The sequence below is a fragment of the Struthio camelus genome, chromosome 23 (genome assembly GCF_040807025.1).
Source record: "Struthio camelus isolate bStrCam1 chromosome 23, bStrCam1.hap1, whole genome shotgun sequence".
NCBI classification, from domain to species: Eukaryota; Metazoa; Chordata; class Aves; order Struthioniformes; family Struthionidae; genus Struthio; species Struthio camelus.
In genome coordinates this window covers 8294878-8316538 of record NC_090964.1, presented here as the reverse complement: position 1 = coordinate 8316538, position 21661 = coordinate 8294878, and the positions used below count along the sequence as shown (strand labels likewise).

At 68.3% G+C, this 21661-nt stretch overlaps 1 protein-coding gene across 11 annotated transcripts in view; it reads left to right on the top strand.

The window, feature by feature from the left end:
* The first annotated feature begins 4992 nt into the window (after window positions 1-4992).
* MACF1 (microtubule actin crosslinking factor 1) overlaps window positions 4993-21661 on the top strand; it is a 160091-nt gene continuing 143422 nt past the window's right edge. For 10 of the 11 annotated variants that reach the window (XM_068917710.1, XM_068917708.1, XM_068917709.1 and 7 more), the window contains exon 1: window positions 4993-5227. In XM_068917710.1, the coding sequence (XP_068773811.1) occupies window positions 5008-5227 (220 nt within the window). In that variant the 5' untranslated portion in view covers window positions 4993-5007. Of the gene's footprint in view, window positions 5228-12326; window positions 12468-21661 lie in introns of those variants that run through there. The other variant, XM_068917700.1, reaches the window with a different exon arrangement.

Here is a 21661-nt window from a genome sequence, read left to right as displayed (position 1 = left end):
AGGAAATATTGAAATATATCTAAACACTCCTGCCTCCCAAGTGGCTCTTTAGATCAATCCAAAATCTAATTGTTCTGGCAATAGATGTTAACACAGCCAAGGGCAAACGGTAAAATAGCAGGAACCGACAAGAGCTGATACACTTGTCCTGCTTAAAAGCTTTATTAGAAACTTCAGCCAATAAAGAGAACAAACAAAGACCTGCTGAAGAAGATCCAAGTCGGGGAGAGAGAAAAAAACCGCCTGCAAGCTCGAGCCGCTGTGGCAGGGCGGGAAGGCCGGCGGCTCCGCGTCTCGCCGAGGAGGCGCAGGGCGGAGGGGAGGCGAAGGGGCAGCGCCGGACCGGCCCACCGCCCGCCCTCCCGCAGCCAGGAGGCAATCTCAGCACCCCCAGCTTCTTAGCGCCGTTCGCAGCGGAGCCCTGAACAAGGTTTATTTCCAGCCTGTAGTAGATATAAATTTACACTCCGTTTTTTTTGTCTTCTCGGCGCTTTTTTTGGCGCCAGGCGCTAGGAGCGAAGCAGCGTCGCAGATGGCGGGAGGCGCCGAGGCTGCCAGCGAGCTTGGCCGAGGCCTCTGCGCCGCTCGCGGCACCGCCGGCGCCGCCTCTCCTTCCCTGTCCCCTCTCCCCCTGTCCCAAACCGGCCGGGAAGGGGCGCCGGGGTCCCGCGGCTGCGGCCGTGCTCCTTCCGCGGAGCCCCGAGCTCCTGGGGCTGGGGTGCCTCGGGGACTCCCCTGCGGCCAGGACGCGCCGGGGGGCGGCGGGGACACGGGGACACGGCCAGCTCGGGCCGCGGCGGGGACGGGCTGAGCCGCGGCGTCCCCGCATGCGTCGGCAGCACCCAGCAGCCTCTCCGCTCCCTCTCCGCCGCGCCGAGCCGGCGAGGGAATAAACAGCTCGCAGGGCATGAATAATTCATGGCGGGTGGAGGAAAAAGGCAGGTTTGAGCTGCCGGCTTTAGCGGCGACGTGTTTAATGAGGGCGTCGGGGACGGCTGGCGGGGCAGAGCGGCGCGCGGCACGCGCCGGCCGGGGGCTCTCGGCCTCCTCTCGGCCTCCCCGGCCCGGCCGCCGCGGCGAGGGGAGGCTTCCCGCGGCACGGCCGCGAAACGGGGAGGCGAAAGGATTTACGGCGGGGAGCGGGAGGCCGCGCGGCGGCTCCCCGGCGGCCCCCCAGCCCCGCGGTAACGAGCCGCCGTCTCGGCGCGGGCAGAACAACGCGCGAGCTTCGCCTGGATTCGCAGCACGAGTAGTTCGGACGGGTAACGCGCTGCCAGGGGTTTTTGCAAACGTGTTTTGGGCGTGAAATAATCCGTACAGGTCGGAAGGGGCAACGCTTCCCGGCCGGCTTCCCCGCCTCGTGCAGGGCTCAAGGCGGCCGTGGTTTGCCGGCTTTGCTCGCGAGAGGGTGAGCGGGAGCCCAGCGAGGCCTGAACGCCGCCCGGGGACCCGCAGCCCCGCGGCACCCACTGCGCCAGCCCCCCGGCACCCACTGTGCCAGCTCCGCGGCACCCACTGCTCCAGCTTCACAGCACCCACTGCGCCAGCCCCGCGGCACCCACTGCGCCAGCCCCGCGGCACCCACTGCTCCAGCTTCACAGCACCCACTGCGCCAGCTTCGCGGCACCCACTGCGCCAGCTCCGCGGCACCCACTGCGCCAGCCCCGTGGCACCCACTGCTCCAGCTTCACAGCACCCACTGCGCCAGCTCCACGGCACCCACTGCACCAGCCCCGCGGCACCCACTGCGCCAGCTCCATGGCACCCACTGCTCCAGCTTCACGGCACCCACTGCGCCAGCTCCACAGCACCCACTGCGCCAGCTTCATGGCACCCACTGCGCCAGCCCTGCGGCACCCACTGTGCCAGCTCTGCGGCACCCACTGCGCCAGCTCCACGGCACCCACTGCACCAGCCCTGCGGCGCCCACTGCGCCAGCCCCGCGGCACCCACTGCGCCAGCTCCGCGGCGCCCACGCCGGGCTGGGCCGGGCGGACCCGGGTGCAGCACCCTCCCCGGATTGCAGCGGGTGCCTAGCGGGACGGGCAGGGACGCGGGGCGAGACGCCCGGCCCGGCCGGGAGCCGCGGGCAGCGCTCGGGCCAGCGCGGCCGAGTCTGCGGCCGTTGTCCGCCCCTGGGCCAGGCGGGCTCCGGCGGGCGCCCGCGCTCGTGCCTCCCCCCTCTCCGCCCAACGCCGCAGCCGGGCGGGAAACGAGGGCAAAGCAGCGCCGGGCGCGGGCCGTGCCGGGACGCCGCCGAGGGTGCCCCCGTTTTGCAGAGCCCCGCCGCTTTTCTGCAGCAGCCGTCCGAGCCCTCGCTCCGGGGGACCCCGCTGGCCCCGGAGCCTGGCCAGCACCTCCCACGCCGCCCCCAAAGCCCCGGAGATGCCCCATAAGTAACCGCCGTGGTGCAGAGGGGATGAGACGGGAAAGCCCATGGGGGGCCGCGGCGCCTCGCTGCCCACCCGAGAGGCCCCGGGTGGCACCAGGCAGAGCCCCCCGAGCCCTTTCCGCGCCGGCCGGGCACACGTCCCCCCCGCGCTGCGGCCGCGCCGGCTGCTGCTGCGGCCGATCGATGGGCGCCGCGATTCCCCTGGGCCCGGGGGCTCCCGAGCACGAGGCTGCTGCGGGGGGAGCGGGGTGCCTGGGGGCGGCCGCGCGGGGCTGGCGGGGGGCTGGGTGGGTGTGGGGTGCTGCAGGGTGCGGGTTGGGGGTGCAGGGGGTTGAGGGAGCCCTGGGGTGCAGAATGGGGGGGGCAGGGGGATTCGGGTGCCTCGGGGAGCCCATGCAGGGTAAGGGGTGCCCTGGGGTGCGGGTTAGGGGATGTGGAAGGGGAGGTGCAGGTGCCCCAGGGTGCAGGTTAGGGGGTGTGGGGGGGGATGCCCTGGGGTGCGGGTTAGGGGGTGCAGGGGGGCTGCAGGTGCCCTGGGGTGCAGGTTAGGGGATGCAGGGGGGAGTTGGGAGTGCCCTGGGGTGTGGATTAGGGGGTGCAGGGGGGTGCAGGAGCTCTGGGGTGCAGGTTAGGGGGTGCAGGGGGGGTGCGGGTGCCCTGGGGTGCGGGTTAGGGGGTGCAGGGGGGGTGCGGGTGCCCTGGGGTGAGGGTCAGGGGGTGCAGGGGGGGTGCGGGTGCCCTGGGGTGCGGGTTAGGGTGCCCCGGGGAGGGGCGGCAGGGGTTTGGGGATGCTCCGGGGGGCGCGGGGCGGGCGGCAGCCGGGAGCCCCCCCGCCGCTCCGTGCCGCCCCGGTGGGCAGGGCCGGGCCGGTCCGGGCCGGGCCGGGGGAGGCGCCGCGGCGGCGGGAGCGGCGGGAGCGGCGGGAGCGCACGGCGGTGCCGGAGCCGGAGCCGGAGCCGCCGCACCGGGAGCGCCGCGCCCTGCCCGCGCCGGGGCCGCGCCGCCACCGCCACCGCCGCCACCGCCACCGCCACCGCCGCCACCGCCACCGCCACCGCCACCGCCACCGCCACGGGCGCGGGGGGAGCGCCGGGGACGGACCCGAGGTGGGGAAGGGCAGGGGATGCTCCGGGGAGCGACCGACGGTGGGGAACGGCCGGGGATAGGGATGGGGACGGAGGGAGGCTGGAGCGGGAATGAACCGGGAATAGCCCGGGGACGGGGATGGGGATGGAGCGGGAATGAACCGGGAATAGCCCGGGGATGGGGATGGGGATGGAGCGGGAATGAACCGGGAATAGCCCGGGGACGGGGATGGGGATGGAGCGGGAATGAACCGGGAATAGCCCGGGGACGGGGATGGGGATGGAGGGAGGATGGAGGGGGGAATGAACCGGGAATAGCCCGGGGACGGGGATGGGGATGGAGCGGGAATGAACCGGGAATAGCCCGGGGACGGGGATGGGGATGGAGGGAGGATGGAGCAGGAATGAACCGGGAATAGCCCGGGGACAGCTCGGGAAGGACGGGCCGGGGAAGGGCAGGGGCAGGCGAGGGCCAGGAGAAAGGGGAGCAGCAGGGATGGGAAGGGAGCGGGGCCCGCAGGACCCCGGCTGCGGGGTGCGGGACCGGGGGGGCCCGAGCCGCCCCCGAGCCCCCGGCTGCCCCCGGCCCCACTCTCGGCCAGGCGGGACGAGGGCCGCCGCGGGCCGCCCGGGCACCCGCCGCTTAGCGCCGTCCCCAGGTTTTCGCAGCTTTCCAGCGGGGGGTGAATGACTCATGGAATCCTTTCTTCCCTCCTTCCAATTTTTTTTTTTTTTGGGTCTCTTTGTTCCTGTTTTGCTGATTAAATGGTGATAATAAGAAGGAAAGGCTCGGCTGGATGGAGGCGGCTCCTCCGCCGCGGCACGCTGGCGGTGGGAGTCTCGGTGGTCTCGTGGGCGTTTTTCCTGGTCAGGCTAAGAGGATACAATGTGAATTATTTTCAATAGGTCTCACGCAAGGTGCTTATTTGCCCAGCGTGTGTACACGGCACCGCTCGCTCGCTGCTGGCGGGAGAAAGCCCTACCATTTTCCCCTAACATGATTAATAGGATTTTTTTAAAGCTGCTCCCACTGTGAGAGGGAAAGAAAACCCCACAGGTACAAAGGGCAGCGCAGGTTTGACGGCTTCTCCCCGCGCCGAGCACAAAGAGATCAAACCCAGCCGGCGTTGCGGGAGCGAGCTGGAGCCGGGGCCGCCGGCGGGAGCGTCGCTGGCGCTGGGGGGCCGCGGCGCCGGCCCGTTCCTCGGGGCAGGCCGGGGAGATGCCCGGGGGGGCCGCGGGGCCGGGGCTGCGGGTGGGCTCCGCTCGCTCCGGGGCGCAGCGCCGGTGCTCAGCACCGCCGGCGAGGATGCGGGCCTTTAGGAGCGGGCTCCCGGAGGGGTAATTTCCCCGCGCGAGGAGCGTGTTTGGACGGATGCCGGGGCGGCCCCGAGCGCGGCGGGCCGGCCCGCCGTCCCGCAGCCCGGGGCAGGCCGTGGGGAGGGACGCCCCGGGGAGGCCGGCGGCCCCCTCGTCAGCCGCCCTTCGCTCCTTCCGCAGGTTGCCGGCGCGGGGGACGCGGCCGGGGCCATGTCGTCCTCCGACGAGGAGAGCCTGAGCGAGCGCTCGTGCCGGAGCGAGCAGTCGTGCCGGAGCGAGCGCTCCTACCGCAGCGAGCGCTCGGGCAGCCTGTCGCCCTGCCCCGCCGGGGACACCCTGCCCTGGAACCTGCCCCTGCACGAGCAGAAGAAGCGGAAGAGCCAGGATTCGGTGCTGGACCCGGCCGAGCGGGCTGTGGTCCGGGTGGCAGGTGAGGCAGCGCCCCGCGGTCGGCACCCCCCTTTCCCCCCCCACCCTGGGGCCCGGTGCCGCCGGTTTCCTTCCCGGCCCGGGGCGGCCCCCGAAGGCAGCGGGACGCGGCTGCCCTGGGCGCCGGAGCCGCAGCGATGGGCGCCCGCGTTGGGGCATCGCCGGGGAGCGCCGGGACGTCGGCTCCGGCCGGCTGGTGCCGTCCCGGCTGGGGGGCTGCAGCCTGGCTGGGGCGTTTCGGGGGAGGAGGACAGCCCCGCGTGGGCTCGGTGGCCTAGCGATGCTGCGCGGCGCGCTCTGCCCGGCCCTGGCGGCAGTGCCGGCTCCCTCGCCCGTGTTGCAAGCTAAGCCCAGCGCCGGCGCGCAGCCCGGGCTCCCCGGGACGGTCCTTTCCTCCTCGCTGGCGTGCGCCCGGGAGCCGAGGGCATGGGCGAAACCCCCCGGCGGGGGGACGGGGACGGGGACGAGGTGTGTCGCGTGCTCCCTTGCCTCTGCCGAGCGGTTTGCTGGGGAATCGCCGGCGGGAGCCGAGAGGGCGGCAGCAGGGGCTAATCCTGCACTGGGCCGGGCCTTGCCCCGGCATGGACGTGGCCGTTGGCGGCCAAGAGCCCGGGGGGGAGGCGATTCGGCTCTGCGAAGGTTTCGTCCGTCCGGGCAGGGCTGGGTTGGGGTTCCCAGCACGGTGCCGTTAGGGACCTGCCCTCAAACTCTCCTGCGGGGTGACAGTAAAACACCCAGTTAAGGGTTGAGCCTCTCCGTGGCGGAGCAACGCCCGCGGCCTGATCCCGGGAAGGAGTTTGGCCTGGGAGGTTTCCGGCCTCCTCCCGGCCGGGGCGGCTGTGGTTTCAGCTGTGCTCGTGGGCTGCTCCTTCGCCGCGGTGCCCGAGGGCAGCCCATCGCGGCGGGGACGCGGCGTGCCGCGAGGCCAGCAGCCACCTCCAGCAGCAGGGACGCGGCGTGCCATGGGCCCGGTGGCTCTTCCGCGGCCGTCGCGCAGCCATCGGGTGCTGCTGCGGGCGGGCGGGTGCTGTCCCTCGGGACCCCTCGCCCAGCAGCACGTGCCGCGGGAAGGCGTGCGCCGGCCGCCCCAGCCGGGATCCGCGGTGGGGGCTGCGGGTGGGCACCCCGCGCCCAGGCAGGAGGCAGCGGCCCCGGCTCTGCCCGTTCCCGCGCCGGGCTGGGGCCGGGGTCCCCGCGGGCTGTCGGCGGCGCGGGGAGGGGAGCCCGCGTCTGCGCAGCGCCGTGCGCCCGGGGCGGGAAGAACCAGCTGGTTTTTGGAAACCGCTGCGGCCAGACCCTGCCCGAAACGCCAGCGTCGCCGGGGCCGGGCGACGAGCGGGGTGCTGGGACCCCGCCGGGCCGGTGCTGAGCACCCGCAGCCTTCCCTGCAGCGGCGGGCTGCTCCCGGCCTGCCCGGCGTGCTGCGCGCTTGTCGTCGCGCCGGAGCGACGCAGCCCGTGATTAAAAGCAAGGGGATGTCACACCATCCGGTCTCGGGCAGATTTCGCATTAAAAATAGCTCGCGAGGCGCAGCCAGACGGCGCTGAGCTGGGGAGAAAGGAGTCGGAGGCAGTTTCATGTCACCAGGTTTGAAAATGAACTGAAATATTGATTCAGAGCTTTAAATTATTCAGTGGGACTGTCTCGGGAGCTCGAGCCGCCCCGGGGCCGGGACCTCCAGCGGGATCGTGGCCCCGTGCCAGTTTGGGAACTGGGCTGGAGCCCGTCTCCAGGCTCGCGGTGGGGGCCGGGGCTGCACGGCCGGGTCCCGGCTGACCCGCGGGAGCAGACGCTCTCGGTGCCACGAGGCTGGAGCAACCGGCACTTCCCGTCCAAGGACGCCGGTCCCCGAAACGCACCGCTTGGTTCCCAAGGGGAGCCTGGATGTGGGCTGCGGCTCTGTCCCCGGTGAGCCCATCGCGGAGGGGCCGCGCTCCGATGTGGCTGGCGATGTGCGGGGTGAGGGATGCACCCGGCAGCCTGTGGGGTGACGGATACAGCCGACAACGTGCAGGGCGAGGGATGCACCCGGCAGCCTGCAGGGCGAGGGATGCGGCCGGCAGCCTGCGGGGCGAGGGATGCGGCCGGCAGTGTGCAAGGCGAGGGATACGATGGGTGGCGTGCACGGCGAGGGATGCACCCAGCAGCCTGCAGGGCGAGGAATGCAATGGGTGGTGTGCGGGACGAGGGATGCAACGGGTGGTGTGCGGGGTGAGGGAAGTGATGGGTGGCGTGCAGGGCAAGGGATGCACCTGGCAGTGTGCAGGGCGAGGGATGCGACGGGTGGCATGCAGGATGAGGGATGCAGCCGGCAGCGTGCAGGGCGAGGGATGCACCTGGCAGCGTGCAGGGCGAGGGATGCGATGGGTGGCGTGCAGGGCGAGGGATGCGACGGGTGGCGTGCGGGATGAGGGATGCACCCAGCAGCGTGCAGGGCGAGGGATGCGATGGGTGGCATGCAGGGCGAGGGATGCACCCGGCAGCGTGCAGGGCGAGGGATGCGGCCAGCAGCGTGCAGGGTGAGGGATGCACCCGGCAGCGTGCAGGGCGAGGGATGCACCCAGCAGCGTGCAGGGCGAGGGATGCACCCGGCAGCGTGCAGGGCGAGGGATGCGATGGGTGGCGTGCAGGGCGAGGGATGCACCCAGCAGCGTGCAGGGCGAGGGATGCACCCAGCAGCGTGCAGGGCGAGGGATGCACCCGGCAGCGTGCAGGGCGAGGGATGCGATGGGTGGCGTGCAGGGTGAGGGATGCACCCAGCAGCGTGCAGGGCGAGGGATGTGATGGGTGGCGTGCAGGGCGAGGGATGCACCCAGCAGCGTGCAGGGCGAGGGATGCGATGGGTGGCGTGCAGGGTGAGGGATGCACCCAGCAGCGTGCAGGGCGAGGGATGCGATGGGTGGCGTGCAGGGTGAGGGATGCACCCAGCAGCGTGCAGGGCGAGGGATGCACCCGGCAGCGTGCAGGGCGAGGGATGCGATGGGTGGCGTGCAGGGCGAGGGATGCGATGGGTGGCGTGCAGGGCGAGGGATGCACCCGGCAGCGTGCAGGGCGAGGGATGCACCCAGCAGCGTGCAGGGCGAGGGATGCGATGGGTGGTGTGCAGGGCGAGGGATGCACCCGGCAGCGTGCAGGGCGAGGGATGCACCCAGCAGCGTGCAGGGCGAGGGATGCGATGGGTGGCGTGCAGGGTGAGGGATGCACCCAGCAGCGTGCAGGGTGAGGGATGCACCCAGCAGCGTGCAGGGCGAGGGATGTGATGGGTGGCGTGCAGGGTGAGGGATGCACCCAGCAGCGTGCAGGGCGAGGGATGCACCCAGCAGCGTGCAGGGTGAGGGATGCACCCGGCAGCGTGCAGGGCGAGGGATGCACCCAGCAGCGTGCAGGGCGAGGGATGCACCCAGCAGCGTGCAGGGCGAGGGATGCGATGGGTGGCATGCAGGGCGAGGGATGCACCCAGCAGCGTGCAGGGCGAGGGATGCGATGGGTGGCATGCAGGGCGAGGGATGCACCCGGCAGCGTGCAGGGCAGGTGGGCGCTTGCCGCTCACGGTCTCCGGTCCGGCCGCTCCTGCATCCCTCTGCGCTCCCCGGCGGCGGGACGACCAAGGGGTCTGTCCGGCCTGCGCGGCCCCGTCACGGCTCGCTGCATCCCTCCGAGCCAAGGAAACAAGGAGCCGGCACCCAGCGACCCCAGAGCAGCCTTCGAAGCCGCCCCCCGCGGAGAGGGGAGGCGAACGGGGCGGTGGGTGCCCCCGCGCCGCCGCGCTGCCGCCTCTCGCTCCAGCTGCTTGGCGGGTGGCGGGGGGACGCCTGCGGCTGCCCGTGTTCTGCTTTTGAAGGAAAAGGCCCTTTTTATCCTAAACCTGTTGGCGCGTGTTTGTGCCGGGGGCAGGGTTGCAGGCGGGCGCCCGGCGCGGCTCCGGGGCTGGGAGGCGATGCCGCGCTCTCGGGGGGGGTCCCGGCTCCTGGCGGCCGTCGAGGAGGCTCCTCGGAGTCCGCTGTCGCGCGGGAGTTTCCCTCGCCCCCAGCAGCTCGCCCGGAGCCCTTTCGGCACGCGACGCGTTGGCTCGTTAAGAGACATCTCAGCGCTTGCTCCAAGGGGATTCTCCGGGATGCGGGAACGGGGCTGATTATTCTTCTCCGGCTGGCGGGAAGCAAACGCTGCCGGCTCTCAGGGGGGGGGGGGGGGCTGCACCGCCGCCCCGCTGGCCCCGGGCGCGCACCTCGGGGGCGGACGGACCCTCCCGGCAACCCTCCTCCGCCCGCGGCGAAGCCGGCTTCGCCCGGGGGGGGTGTTTTTCGGAAGGACGCGGGGCGCAGGGCATCGCCCCCCCCCACCCCCCCCACCACCACCACCCCGGCCGGGCAGGGGAGGGATGCGATGCGGGCGGATTTGGAGGGGGGGGGGCAGGTTACTTTTCTCGTCGCCATGGTTACCCAGATGGCAGAGCGCTGGCCCGCCGGTCGCCATGGCGACGGCGAAGAGAGGGCCGCCAGGGCGAAAAAGCGACATCTTGGCGGCGCCCCCCCCCCCAAAAAAAAAAAAGTGGGGATCGGCCCCGGGCTGGGCTCCGGGGGGCCATGGGGCGGCGAGCGCCCAGAGGCCGGCTGCCAGCAGGCAGGCGCTGGGGGCACTGGGACGTACTGGAAGCCTGGTGGCACTGGTGGCACTGGGAGGCACTGGGGGCACTGGGAAGTACTGGTGGCACTGGGAGGTACTGGAAGCCTGGTGGCACTGGTGGCACTGGTGGCACTGGGAGGTACTGGAAGCCTGGTGGCACTGGGAGGCACTGGGGGCACTGGGAGGTACTGGAAGCCTGGTGGCACTGGGGGCACTGGTGGCACTGGGGGCTTTGCTGCATTTGCATGGGAGGCACTGGGAGCCTGGTGGCACTGGGAGGCACTGCGGGCACTGGGAAGTACTGGTGGCACTGGGAGGTACTGGAAGCCTGGTGGCACTGGGAGGCACTGGGGGCACTGGGAGGTACTGGGAGCCTGGTGGCACTGGGAGGCACTGGGGGCACTGGGAGGCACTGGGGACTCTACTGCATTTGCATGGGAGGCACTGGTGGCACTGGGAGGCCCTGGAAGACTAGTGGCACTGGTGACACTGGGAGGCACTGGGAGCCTGGTGGCACTGGTGGCACTGGCCTCCCTAGTGTCACTGGGAGGCGCTGGTGTCTTTGGGGGCACTGCTGTCACTATGTCACTACTGTCACTGGGTGGCACTGGGGAGGTCATGGGGAGGGGCTGGGGTCACTGGTGTCACTGGTATCACTGGGAGGCCCTGGTGTCACTGATGTCACTGGGAGGCACTGGTGTCACTGCTGCCACTGGGAGGCAGCACCCGGAGGCAGTAGGAGATGCTGGTGCTACTGGTGGCACTGGTGCCATGGGGAGGCACTGCTGTCATGGGGAGGCACTCATGTCACTGGTATCACTGATGTCACTGGTATCACTACGAGGCACTGGTGTCACTGGTATCACTGGGAAGCACTGATATCTCTGGTGTCACCGGTGTCACTGGTGTCACAGGGAGGCCCTGGTGTCACTGGTGTCACTGGGAGACACTGGTGTCACAGGTGTCACGGGGAGTCACTGGTGTCATTGATGTCACTAGTATCACTAGGAGAGACTGGTGTCCCTGGTGGCCCTGGTGTCACGGGGAGGCCCTGGTGGCCCTGGTATCACTGGTGTCCCCGGTGTCTCTGGTGTCCCTGGAGTCCCTGGTATTACTGGTATCACTGGTGTCACAGGGAGGCACTGGTGTCCCCCGTGTCCCTGGAGTCCCTGGTATCACTGGTGTCCCTGGTGTCCCCGATGTCCCCGATGTCCCTGGTATCACTGGTGTCCCTGGTGTCCCCCATGTCCCTGGTGTCACAGGGAGACACTGGTGTCCCCGGTGTCCCTGGTATCACTGCTGTCCCTGGTGTCCCCGGTGTCACGGGGAGACACTGGTGTCCCTGGTGTCCCTGCTATCACTGGTGTCCCTGGTATCACTGGTGTCCCCAGTGTCCCCGGTGTCCCCGGTGTCCCCCGTGTCCCTGGAGTCCCTGGTATCACTGGTGTCCCTGGTATCACTGGTGTCCCTGCTGTCCCCGGTGTCACGGGGAGACACTGGTGTCCCTGGTATCACTGGTGTCCCCAGTGTCCCCGATGTCCCCGGTGTCCTCCGTGTCCCTGGAGTCCCTGGTATCACTGGTGTCCCCGGTGTCCCCCGTGTCCCCGGTGTCCCCCGTGTCCCTGGAGTCCCTGGTATCACTGGTGTCCCCGGTGTCCCCGGTGTCCCTGGTATCACTGGTGTCCCTGGAGTCCCTGGTGTCCCTCGTATCACTGGTATCACTGGTGTCCCTGGTGTCCCCCGTGTCCCCCGTGTCCCTGGTGTCACAGGGAGACACTGGTGTCCCCGGTGTCCCTGGTATCACTGCTGTCTCTGGTGTCCCCGGTGTCACGGGGAGACACTGGTGTCCCTGGTGTCCCTGGTATCAGTGGTGTCCCCGGTGTCCCCCGTGTCCCTGGAGTCCCTGGTATCACTGGTGTCCCTGGTATCACTGGTGTCCCTGCTGTCCCCGGTGTCACGGGGAGACACTGGTGTCCCTGGTGTCTCTGGTGTCCCTGGTATCACTGGTGTCCCCAGTGTCCCCGGTGACCCCGTGTCCCTGGAGTCCCTGGTATCACTGGTGTCCCTGGTATCACTGGTGTCCCTGCTGTCCCCGGTGTCACGGGGAGACACTGGTGTCCCTGGTGTCTCTGGTGTCCCTGGTATCACTGGTGTCCCCAGTGTCCCCGGTGACCCCGTGTCCCTGGAGTCCCTGGTATCACTGGTGTCCCCGGTGTCCCCGGTGTCCCTGCTGTCCCCGGTGTCACGGGGAGACACTGGTGTCCCCGGTGTCCCCGGTGTCCGCGCGGGGGTCACCGGCGGCCCCGCCCCTCCCTCCAGCCGCCGCCGCCCGCCAGGGGTCGCGCCGGAGCCGGGTCCGGGCGGGGGCGGGGGCGGGGCCTCGCTGGCGGGGGGCGGGGCCGGGCGGGGCGCGGGGGCGGGGCCTCGCTGACAGCGGGCGGGGCCGGGGGGGGCGAGGCGGAAACCGGCAGCGGAGCCGGGGCCTGGGCGCCCGCCGCGCCGGCAGCCAGCGCGCCCGCCCGCCATGGCCGGCTACGTGCCGGGGCTGCTCCCGGCCACCCGCAGCCAGGAGAAGGAGTTCGTGCAGGCCTACGAGGACGTGCTGGAGCGCTACAAAGGTGCGGGGGCGGGGGGGGCCGGGCCCGGACCCCGCCGTGTCCCCGGTTGTGGGGTTGGACCCCCCCTGCCGTCGGGGTATCGGGGAGCTGGGGGTCCCGGACCCCGCCGTGTCCTCGGTTGTGGGGTTGGGCCCCCCCCTGCCGTCGGGGTATTGGGGGGCTGGGGGGTCCCGGACCCCGCCGTGTCCTCGGTTGTGGGGTTGGGCCCCCCCCTCCCATTGGGGTATCGGGGAGCTGGGGGGTCCCGGACCTCGCTGTGTCCCCGGTTGTGGGGTTGGGGTTGGACCCCCCCCTCCCATCGGGGTATCGGGGGGCTGGGGGGTCCCAGACCCTGCCGTGTCCTCGGTTGTGGTGTCAGGGTTGGGCTCCCCCCCCCCCCGTCGGGGTATCGGGGGTCTGGGGGGTCACGGACCCTGCTCTATCCCCAGTTGTGGTGCTGAGATTGGAGCCCCCCCCCCCCCTCGGGGTACTGAGCATCTGGGGGGTCCCGGACCCTGCTGTGTCCTTGGTTGTGGTGCTGGGGTTGGAGCCCCCCTCTCCCCCCCCCCCGTCGCGGTACCAGGGGGCTGGGGGGTCCTGGACCCTGCAGTGTCCCTGGTTGTGGTGTTGGGGTTGGACCCCCCCCCCCCGTTGAGGTCCTGGTGCCCCCCATGTCCTGCATCGGGATGCCGCAAGGTGGGCAGACCCCAATGTACCCTGCTCGAGGTGCCCTGTGTCCCCTTCTCCCAGTGCCACGGCGTCCCAGTATCCCCAGTCAGGGCGCCCCAGGACTGGGGACCCCAGTACCCCCCCCCCCACAACTCGGGGTGCCCAATGTCCCGGTGTCCCTGTATCCGGGGTCCCCGTTGCAGCGTCCCTCCCCTGCCCGAGGACCCGGCGCCCCCCATCCCTCTTCGGGGTGCCGTGGGCTCCCCCGCTGCGGTGCCGGGGGGCTGCGATCCGTCTCCGTCCCCCCGCGCTCCCCAGGGGCCGAGGGCCGGTGCCTTCCCCGGCTGTGGCCGTCCGGCCGCGGCACCGGTGCCGGCAGTGAGTGTGCAGATTTGCTGTCGGTGGCTCGTCTCCGGGAGTTGCGTGTGTTTTCATCATTTTTTTTTTCCCTTTCCCCCCCCCTTTCCATGCTGCAGCGATAGACTTGTCTTGGAGCTCAGATTTCGGCCCCAGAGGGCTCCTCGCGCGCTGCGGCTCCGTTCTCCTTTAGCAGCCGGGTCTCCCGAAAGGCGGACGAAAGGGAAGCCAGGGCGCTCGCCGCCGCCGCCGTTTCCTTTTCCTTTTTGCACGCGGAGAACGGGAAATAATGGATTCCCCAGCGCCGCGATTCAGGGGGTGCCGCGCGGATGCCCCGGAGGAGAGGGGCGCGCGCGGCCTCCGTCCGCGTTTCCCAGGGAGCGGGGAATAAAAGCCTCTTCTAGGGGGGTCTTGGAAAGGCGCTTGAATAACCTAACTCCCGCGCGCCCGAGTACTTTGCAAACTTTTATTCATAAAAGCCCCTTGGAAGCGGCCGGATTCGGTGTGGAGCTGCCGAGGCTTAAGGAAGTCGCCCGGGGCGGCGGGAAGGGAACGGCGCAGTCCTCCGACTTCTCGTCCCGCGCGCCGGTTCCTGCCGCGCTGCTTCGTCCCAACAGGAAAAAAAAAATAAAATAAAATAAAATTGCAGTGCGTCGGTTCGACTGGACCGCTGAAGGCTGGGCCCTGCTCGCCCTGACGCTGCGCCCTCGCTCGGGTTGTCGGTGGCTTTATTTAGCAGTTCCCCTGGTAAAAGAAGGCTTTTTTGGTGAAGACGAGGCTCTCCTTTTTCTGGGTTAGGTGCGTTGGCTGTTGGAAGCTGCTAGTCACCTAGAAACGCCCCGCTGGGTCTCGTTCGTGATGCAGGGGGAACTGGTATTTGCGCTGTATGAAGGCTTTTCCCTTCCGCGCCTGGCAGCGTTGGCGGCTCCCCACCTCTCCCAGGTGTTTGACCCCCGCCTGGGGGGGCCGCTGGGAGGATTCGGGTGCGAGAGACTCGGGGCTGTGCCCCGTCGGTGCTTTCCCTTCCTGCAGCTCCTTCCGCCGCAAACGGGTCGGTTTTTCCTGCCCGGAACGAGTTTTCCGCTGGCTCGTCCCCTTCCCCCCCCCCCCCTTAATCCTGCAAAAACGGAGATTCGTCAATGAAACGAAGCCGATTTCGGAGCGTTACCTGGCCTGGAAGCGGGAGCAGCTGCCGCAAGCGTCGCCCCGCGGAGCCGGTGCTGAGCGGGGCTCGCGACTAAAAACCAGCCTTAAACCGGGACGTGAGCAGCGGGGCCTCGGCCGCAGAGCAGGAGCGGGCAGGTCTGGAGGCGGCGAGGGCAGCGGCGCCCGAGGGGAGCCTGTTCCCCGGCTGCAAATCCCCCCTCTCCCTGCAGAACTGGGGTGAACCAGCTGGCGAATCCCCGTGATTTCTTTATTTATAAAACTTCCGCCGTAGGCAGGCGGCGAACGCTACCGAGCGGCCGGCGTTTGGGTGTCAGGTAGGTGCTCCGAGGCGTTGCAGCGAAGGAGGTTTGCAGCCGCGTGGGCGCCGCGCGCGGGGAGGCTGGGGGCCTTCGTGCCTCTCCCGCCGCTGCTGGGGGCGAGCGGGGTGCGCGCCGCGGCCGTCCCCGCGCCGAGCGGGGAAGGCAGGGAGGCGCGAGGGCCGCGGGGCTGACTAACGGCTCGTGCAGCGCCGGAGGTGGGAGGGCGGCGGGGGAGCTGGCGGAGGAGCAGCAGCCCGAGCTGCCCCTCGCCGCGCTGGGCACGCTGCGAAGCTCTCCTGCCTGCGGCCTCGGGCGCTTGCTGGCGTCCTCGGCTTTGCAGCGCCCTTCGGGCTCTGCACCCGCGGGAGGCCGGGCTCCTGCTGCTGAGATCTCCCAGGAGGCCAGAGCTGGCCCAGGTTGGACACAAGGTCTCCAGAAGGTCTCCCAGGAGGCTCCGGAGTGTTGCAAAGCTCCCGGCACCACACCTCTGAGCCGACGCGCTGAGCAACGGCAGGGGTTTAAGCAACCCCTTTTTGCCTCCAGATGCTGATGCCACAAATTCGGAGCCAGTCCGGGGGGTCTGAGCGGAGAGTGAAAGGTCTGGTCCATCTTCCCGCAGGTGCACGGCGCAGCCTCGAGCGCGTGAGCGGGCGCCGAGGGCTTTGCTGCTCCGGCCTCGGGTGGGAGCGTCGCGCGGGGCCCCGCGGCTCGGTGTGCGAGGGCAGGTTCCCCGTTCCCATCGCGCGCCGCGTCCTTGTGCCCTGCCGGGGGAGGCTGCAGACCCCGAGCGCCCCGGCGGGAAGGCGTGAGACCGAGAGTGGTCGCGCGCTGCGGCGGCCCCGGGGAGCCGTGACTCGGGGCAGCGCAAGGGTGCAGGCTGTGCCGCTCGGCTGTACGCAAAGAGCACGGGTCATGTTTTTCACGTTCAGAGCACTTTGGTTAATGTTTAATCTCGGAGAAATCCTTGCTTTTAGATAATTAGCTCTTTTGGGGGTTAGACATCTGAAGTTCCAGCGTCGGGAAAGCTGTTATTTTTCCCTCGTGCTTTCTCTTCCTTCTCCGTGGTTCCTTGTCTGTTGTTTTTTCTCTCGCCGCTTCCGATTACCGGGGCGTGCGTCCGGCAGCCGATGCCACAGCCCACGTAGCAGCCAGCACGCCTCTGCTCCCAGCTGGAAGGAGCCCGGCGTTGTTCTTGGAGCGTCCCAGAAGCTGTGCTTGGCCTGCCCGCGGTCTGCCTGTTTGCGCTGGGACAGCACGGGATGGCTCGGCGTTTTGTCCTGCTGCGTTACGGGGGTGACAGCCTCCCTGCGACCAGAGGAGTCTCGGAGAGGGAGAGGAGATGTAGGACCTCTGTTGAAACGAACCAGAGCAGGTCTTCACCTTGTCGAACCTCGTGGGAGGGAGCCTGTCTCACAGCGGGCAGCTGTCCTGGCCTTGCCCATCTCCGTGGTTGTATCTTGTCCTCTGCTTTAAGAAATATAACTATAGGTGTCACGGCCGGGGGACCCGCACCCTGGTGTGGAGCGGGGGGGCCGGTTTGCTCAGCCCCGCGAGCTGTCCTCCTGGCAGGACAGCTTTACCCGCTTAGCCGCACGTAGCCGTCTCCTGACGCAGGGTAGCTGCCGTTGCCGTTCCATCCTGCAAAGATAAACATCATTCCTTCGCGGTGATGAGCGGCCTGCGCGGCGTTTCTGGAGTCCGGAGGCGCTCCGATGGGCCCGGCAGCGTGGCCATGACTCCTCGCGGGCGAGGGAGGAAGCCCTTCTTCCTCTTCGTCTCGTGGCAGAGCGGGGAGGGGGGTGGCTCGGCACTGACTTGAGATTGTCCCGCCGCCTTGACAAGCGTGCGGGGAAGCCGGGCTGAAAGCTGCCCTCCAGCACGGGGGCAGCTCTGGCATGCTCCAGTTTTGGGAGGCGTGCGGGAGCCCTGGTGTGCCTGGTGCTGGGGGCGCTGGAGACCCAAGGGACTGCGAAGCTAAGGAGGCTTTGTGGCACCTGTGTCTAGGGGAGAGCCGCTGTGCTTGGGCTCTTCCCTGGACGGGGGGTGGCTGCTGTGGAGGGCTGGACGTGAGTGTCTCTGTGGCTTTTATTTTTAGCCAAAGTGGAACTCGAGCCCGTGGTGGAAGATGCTGTTTTGCTGATGTTTGTTTTGGCCAACAGGGAAATGAAGCTGGTGGTTTTTCTGGTGGCGGGATCCACCCTGCCTCGCCTCTCCAGGTTTCTGCTGCCTTTGCAGTCGAATCATCATCATCATCCTAAGCATGTGATGATGTCTCCTGAGTTTCTCTCCTTCTCATGCTGTCTGTCTGTGCTTGGAGTAGGCTCGCTTTGCCGAAAGGCACGTGGCCTCCCTGAAGCTTGCTTGTCTTTCTGAGTCACAAAACCTGTTTATCGTGGATGGAAGCGGTTGAAGTTGTCATTGTCTTCGTGTTGCCCCAACAACAAACCACAACCTTGGTTGCAGAAGCTGGACCGAGCGCCTGAGTCCTTCCTTGGGGTTCATCCCGGGGCTGTTGCCTTCTTTAGGCTTGTCTTTGTTTTTGTGCAGTTTTCTGGGAAAACTGCCACTTCTGGTCTGGAGAGAAAAGATGCCTGGGGAGTCTGGGGCTGAGGGTGTCTGCATGAGGTGGATGCGCTCCCCGCTGGCCCCTGCCATGTTCGCCTCTTTGGCGTGACTCACGCTGGGAGAGGAAGGTGCTTTGCCAGTAGCTAGTGCAAAAAATCTTTGATCTCGTTTCAGAGGCAGATTTAAGAGATTGCTGGAGACCTGAGGATTTAGAAAATGGCTCACGTTGTTTCATCGCTCCTTTTTTGGGTGGCACAGCATTGTTTGTATGAATGCACGTCAGGCCTTTTCCTTTTCAGCTCACACTTCGGGGTAAGAATGAAATCTTTGACCTCCGTCTGCTGGTTTCTGGCCAATCTCCTTTCCAGGCGAATCCCATTTGTGTCAACTAAGTTTAGACTGCTCTGGACATACCATGGCTGATGCCAGCATGAAGAAATCGCTCCAGCCTTCCAGGGGAAGTATAAAAAGAGTATTTTTTTTTTTTTTGCTGACTCCTGGAAGTGTCATAACACCATTGTTGGAATACCAGGGTGATAGGTTCCCTTTATATGCACCTAAAACAGATAAATCCAGCTGGGGGAAACAGCAGGAGACTTCAGTTTCCGGTTTCTCCTTTCCTTGTTCAGGCAGAAGGAGTAATGGAGCTTGGGGTGAGACGCGGTGGTGAGGAGGCTCCTCTGGGCCGCGGTTGTGGCCCCTGACGCCCGGCAGACAGGGAGCGGGAGCAGCGCTGGTCAGAGCAGGGAGCAGGAGCAGGGACGATGCTGCTGGGAGAAGGCAGCAGGGACCCCGATGAGGCTGTTTTTACTCCTGTCTCTCTTGCGTGGATGAAGTCCGTAGCCCTTCCCAGGGCCGCCAGGGCTCTGATTACCCCGGTGAATGGGGGACCAGCGGGAGGGGAGCGGGTGCCACCGCCAAGCTGGGTTCCTGTATGGGGCAGTGTTTCCCTGCCAGCTGGAGCACAAGTGGCCAAGCACTGGCGCGCTGGAGCGGAGACGAGCGTGGGCCAGGAGTGCTGATGGGACAGCAGGAGACCGCAGCGGGGGACAATACACTGGGCAGTGCCCGAACCCCCTTGGCAGCCCTCTGAAACCTCTGTTGAGCCTTTAGATGCTTCAGTAAGGCCCCCTTGCTTTTTCTTTTTTGCGTTGGGGGGAACCGCAGTCCTTCTTGAGGTTGAAGGTGCTGGGGCCTGCTCCTCCAGGCTCCTTTTGTGCGGGGCTGATGTAGTGCAGCCGGGGCGGTTAGAGCTGCAGCAGCGCAGGGCTCCCCCGGCCCGTGGGGGCTGCGCGTCGGCACACCGGAGCCTGGACTCGCGCTCCCAGGCTCCGAGCGCTGCAAGGTCCGTGGTCTGGCTGCGGCGAGGTCGCCGAACCTGTCTGCAGGCACGTCCGGCTTGTGCAAACAGCGCGGAGGCCACTGCATGGGTAAACATGGTTCTTGGCTTCGTCTGGCTCGGATCGGAGCAGGACTTGGGGGAAGCGGCGTGTCACAGGGCTCGGCGGCTTTGGGCCGTGCCGTGCAGCGGTTGCTCGACTTCCTGCACCAAGAGGAGCCTCCGTCTCCTGACAGCGAGCCTTTCCCCCGGGGCTCGTTTGCCCCGAAAGCAGCCAGGAAATCACTGCAGCTCCGGTGACTGGAGTAACGTGGGTCGCTCTGGAGGAGCTTGTCGAAGCGGCAGCGTGACTGCCGGGGCTGAGGGTTGTGTCACTGCCAGCCCACGGCTGTTCTGCTGCGGCCTGGCGGGGGGCAGGCGCCTCTCCTCCCACCCTGCGGCCCCGCGCCAGCGCCCCGAGCGTGGCTCCCACCGCCAAGGCGAGGAGCAGGGCCACCGCGAGGTGTCGTGGCCTGCTGTCCTGCAGCCTCCCGTGGCTGCGAGCGAGGCAGGAGCAGGGAGAGGAGCCCTTGGGAGAGGAGGAGGAGGAAGGTGAACCATTGCCTTGGAGACGAGGCAATGAGCGTGCGGAAGCAAATCTCGCTGGGCCGGCGAGGGAGCTTCACTGGATCGCTGCCGCCTTCTCCAGGCAGCCGGCTCCTGCCCTGCGCAGCCCGCGGGGAGGGCCGCGGGGCCGCTTGGCCTTGCTCGAGGCCGGACCTGCGCAGCTCTCCGTAGCGGAGCCGGTGCCCGCAGCATGCTGCTGGACGAACGGGAACGGCACAGCTTTTCCTGAAGGCTTTCGGGCTCCGTTTAGCAAAGCAGGGGCTGGGGCGAAGGGCTCTGGGAGCAGTTCGGGGCGAGATGATCCCGGCCCCTGCTGCAGGACTGGGCTCGTCCTCGGGTAGCTGTGCTGTGTGGGTGCTGGGGACACCCTGGGGACAGCCTGGCAGCACCCAGCTCTCGGGGACGACGCGTGACCTTTGGCTTTGGCTTGCTTTCCCTGTGCCAAGGGCTCCGGTGGGAGGGGAATGACCAGAGGCAGCGTAGGTCGAAGCCATCCCGGGAAGGAGCCTTGGAGGACGAACGCGTCCTCATTAACGTTCCCCGGGATCGTTCCGGTGAGCGGCCGCTGATGGGCGCGCTTGTGGCATATGGACAGGGCTGGCAGATGCCTGATGCACGCTGCGCTCGTCTCTAGATGCCTTGAAAATGCCGCAGGGGACTGGGCGTATCGGGGAGGCGCTGGGGGACGGCGGGTTAGGTGGGGGACTGGTCTCCTTGAGCCCCAGACCAGGCTCTTCTCCCGCCTGCTCCGTCCCCGTGAAAACGTCCCGCTCCTCTCTGCGCTTGGCATCGCTCGCCCCGCGCAGCCCGGGCCCCGGCGCCGGCTGCGTTTTCCCGGGCGGATGAGGCAAGCGCTGCCTCGGGGCCAAGGCGGTGCTGCGGGGCGGAGGCGCGGCGGTGGGCGTAATGACAGCGTGAGCGCACACCTGGGACGGGGCCAGGGGGGCAGCGCTGGGAAAGCGGTGAGAACTGTAATTACCGGGGCCGGTCGCAGCCTGCGCGGCGGCGGCTGGCGATGCGCTTGCCGGCATCGGGCGCGCGGGCAGGACGCGCCGGTCGGCGTCTCTCCTCGCCCCGGCTGCTTCCTAACGCCTTTCCCGTGGCGGGGGAAATCCCGGCGGTCCGCGGCGCCTTTGCCTTGCCCGGATCTCCTGGGAGCGGAGCGGGGGGGTGCGAGGGTGCCCGTCTCCCGTGGGCGCAGGCGGAAGAGCGGCTCCCTCGCAGCTGGAGCCCGCGGGCGCGTGCCGCAGCGTCCTCCCGCTGCGCGGAGGCGCGGGCGGCCCCGGGGAGCGCCCCTTCCGCGTGTGTCCCCCCGAGCAGGGCGCGGGAGCAAGGTGCTGCCCTGGAGGCCGCGTCCTCGGCGCGAGGAGCCTTGCCGGCGTCCGGGGGAGCCGGGCTTGCAGCATCCCTGCCCGACACCGACCTTGAGCTCTCCCTTTCCTCCCCGACGCTCTGCGTGAGGCTGGCTGGCAGCTCCAGATGTGACCGCTCAGCGCTGTCCTTGTCTGGTGGGGCAGCTCGTGGGCCGGGCTCGCTGCCGGAGGCCGGAGCTGCTGGAAGGGCCTCCAGGTCGCAGAGGGAAACCTCGGAAGAGGAGGTCCTCTGGAGGACATGCTTTGCAGCAGGCAGCGTTTGCAGAGCGCAGAGGATGTTTGTGTTAATCAGCTGGGAAGTTTCCTTTCCAAGCCCAAGTCACGGGTTTCTGGATACGTGGACGAGTTCCACCAGGCTGGGGGGCAGGGGAGAGCGAGCCTTCGGCCTCGGCCTCCCGAGGGCGAGCGGGAGACGTGGGATGGGGCTGGGGGGGGCCGCGTGATGACACTTAGCGCGGGTCTGGCTGCAGCGTCCTCATCCGTGACCCGAGGTGCGATCAGCCTGGCGACTCCTGGAGGGAGAGGTGCGAGAAGAGCCGGGGGGAGACTCCTAAGGAGATTTCAGGTGGGAAGCAGGATGCTGTTCCTGGCACGAGGGGTAGGAGGATGGACTTAGTCTCTTCCTCACCCTCTTCCCTATCAGAGCAGAGGCAGCAGCAGGCTCTGAAGTTCAAAGAGGGGGTCGGTAGGTCCTGGCCGTGGTGAGACGAGTCCGTCTGCAGGTTCGGGAAGCGCACGGCTCACGAAGAGGCAGCTCGTGTTTGCGCTCTGTCCCTGCAAACCTGGCTCGGCGAGGTCCTGTCTGTCCTGTAACTTCCCCCATTTATCAGCGATTTGGAT